Genomic DNA, 2,802 nt, shown 5'->3' with positions numbered 1-2,802 from the left:
TTATGCCTTTCCCTTCATATCCCATCATCTCTTTCTCTTAATCATCCTGTAATCTCTTTCACTTTATCTTCCTGTTACTTCTTTCTCTTCTCCATCCTATTATCTTTTTCCCCATCGTCATCCTGTTATCTCTCTCCCTTCAACATCCTGTTATCGCCTTCCCTTCATCTTCCTGTAATCTCTTTCCCTTCATCGTCCTGTTATCTCGTTCTCTTCGCCATCCTGTTATCTCTTTCCCTTTGTCATCCTGTTATCTCTTTCCCTTCATCATGTTATGTATCTCCCTTTATCATCCTGTCATCTATTTCCCTTCATCATCCTCTCATCTCTTTCTTTTCATCAGCCTGTTATCTCGTTCCCTTCCTCTTCCTGTTATCTCTTTCTCTTTACCATCATGTGAAGACATGGTCGCAATTTTGTATGACTGACGTGAAAAAACGAGGGAATGTCACATGGTAACATATGTGGGTACCTTGGATTCGCACACACATGCTGTTTACGCCTGGTTGACAGCGCATTCTTTCACTCTAACTGAAATACAGTCAAACTCCGTTCAGTCGCTCGGTATCGTCCCGAGTACAATCATCCGGAATACTTCCTTTCATGTCAGTCAAGAAACGTAAATGAAGGCCCATTTGTTTGTTTGGCTGTTTTTTTGTATGTTGTTTAAGCCGCACTCACCAATAATCCAAGCTATATGACGGCGGCCTGTAAATAATCCTGTCTCGACCAGACAATCCAGTGATTGACATCATGAGCATCATTTCACGCAATTCGGATCGATGACATGCATCAACCAAGTCACAGAGCCTGTCAGCCCGATCCAGTTAGTCGCATCTTTCAACAATCATTGTCGCCTCTTACTGCAAGCATGGGATGCTGAAGACCTATTCTACAATGGTCGTAGGTTATTTCATGCAAATAAGTAAACACATAACATGTTATAAACAGGCATTCGCTATGACAAAAATATATATATATTACGACTCATTCCATAGCATTAAGTTGGCTAATCTTTTTTGTGTTTAAATGTGCTCGCTTCTAAATAAATGACCAAGCCCAGAAAACGTTTCTTCCTGAGTAAATATTGTATGTAACTAAAACACGGATAAGTCAGTCAGTCACACAATTCATATCGCAAAACAAATCATATATAGTTCAACCCCATTAATCCGAACAATAGAGATTATAACATGTCCGGATTAACGATTCATGAGGACAACTAAATTCTTCTGGGATTTTGACTAAGTGGTAATTTCATGACTGATAACGACGTTATAATCTACACTTAAGGATTTACAATGATAATGACAAGGAAGCTGATCATCTTCTATCCAGTAATCAGTTTGCTATCCGACTTTTAAATCCCAGTCACACATCTTGATTGCCGTCTTTATAGCTTAGGTATTGCTGACTGCGACGTAGAAAAATCAAATATACATTTCTCGCAATGCATTTAAAATATATTCATCTGAGATCACTGTAAGGTAGAGATAGTTACCTCCCTTGCATCATCTCCCAATTGTGTTCTGAAAAGTCGCTCAGTTATTCCATCGCCTATGCGCAGTTGCCGATTACACGGTTACACAAATACACATTAACGTCCGACAAATTACACAAACACGAACATAACAGCAGAAGTTAAGCAACTGATTATAATGGCAGCACTATATTAATTTGATTTACTAGTCGCCACTGCCGTTAGGTCCTTCACTATAATTCAGCGGGTGACCACCTGGATTGGCAATGCGCATACAAAGATACGACGTTGATCTGTGATAAACTCGTTGACACATCTACGTCCATCAACAGTAGACAGGGAGTCCTTTCCTGTCTGCAGTGACACTCTGGAAGTTGATGGATTTAGTATAAGGTGATGTGAAATTGCCTGCACTTCTATAGACACGTTCATGCATGTGTTTGTGTGGTTGCTTGTACTACTCCAAACTTGTTTTATAGAGCCCACTAAAATACCATGCCTCAGTTAAACATACCACACTCAGAAACAGTATACTGACTCGAGACGTTGCTGAATCTCCTCAATGCTCAAAGCTAGGAAAAGAAAACAAGTACCATGCATGCGTGTGCCATGGGATCGACCCACGACCTACAGCGCTCGAGGTAGGCGCTCCAACCACAAAAACATGGACGTTTGATGAAAAGAATGCTTGATATATTGAAATATTGACTCAACGTTTGCAAGATTACTGCGTAATATTTTAGTTATATAATGTACATTAATTAGTACTTTTTCAAGCTTTTACATATAAACAGTCGACACTCTGGTGCAGGGTGTGGTCAATGTATTAATTAAACCTTATAAGGAATACCTTCAGATACATGTATAACACAGATAAGACTTAATGCGTGTTATTAAATCCTATTTAAGTGAATAGGGGCTCAATTGATTGCCTGCTCCAGAAACGACATGTACAGAGCGCCGTCATACAACACTCGATTCATGTCCAAATCGTGGCCTTCAAGTTCAAATGAAAAGCCTCAAAGTAAATCTTACAATTGAAATGCAAAGGCTTTCACAGTGTTATTGTGGTACAGCAAACTAGCTGCAATACAAAGGCAAAAGTGGCACAAAGATTAGGAAACGGACGTCAGCCAGATTCAACACAGTACGAAGACCCCGCCATTTGAGTATTCCAGTTTATTCCAAGGGAACTGGTACGCGGTATTAAACTGTGTGTTGACAGAGGAATAATGTGTTCGGTTGATTAATCGGAAATCTTTCCATTCAGTCACAGTGATCAATAGCTATACTCAATTTGGTTATCTGCAAATATTTCCTCA

At 39.6% G+C, this 2,802-nt stretch overlaps 1 protein-coding gene across 1 annotated transcript in view; it reads right to left on the bottom strand.

Annotated features, from left to right (window-relative positions):
- Nucleotides 1-1,805: 1,805 nt before the first annotated feature.
- The window catches only part of LOC125375923, a 7,190-nt gene continuing 6,193 nt past the window's right edge, over nucleotides 1,806-2,802 (bottom strand). The window contains exon 3 of the mRNA XM_048386974.1: nucleotides 1,806-1,847. Within this exon, the coding sequence (XP_048242931.1) occupies nucleotides 1,806-1,847 (42 nt within the window). The remainder of the gene's footprint in view (nucleotides 1,848-2,802) is intronic.

Source organism: Haliotis rufescens, unplaced genomic scaffold, assembly GCF_023055435.1.
Source record: "Haliotis rufescens isolate VD_foot unplaced genomic scaffold, xgHalRufe1.0.p SCAF_63, whole genome shotgun sequence".
NCBI lineage: Eukaryota > Metazoa > Mollusca > Gastropoda > Lepetellida > Haliotidae > Haliotis > Haliotis rufescens.
The sequence above is the reverse complement of the archived record's forward strand: the minus strand, read 5'-3'. Positions and strand labels throughout refer to the sequence as shown.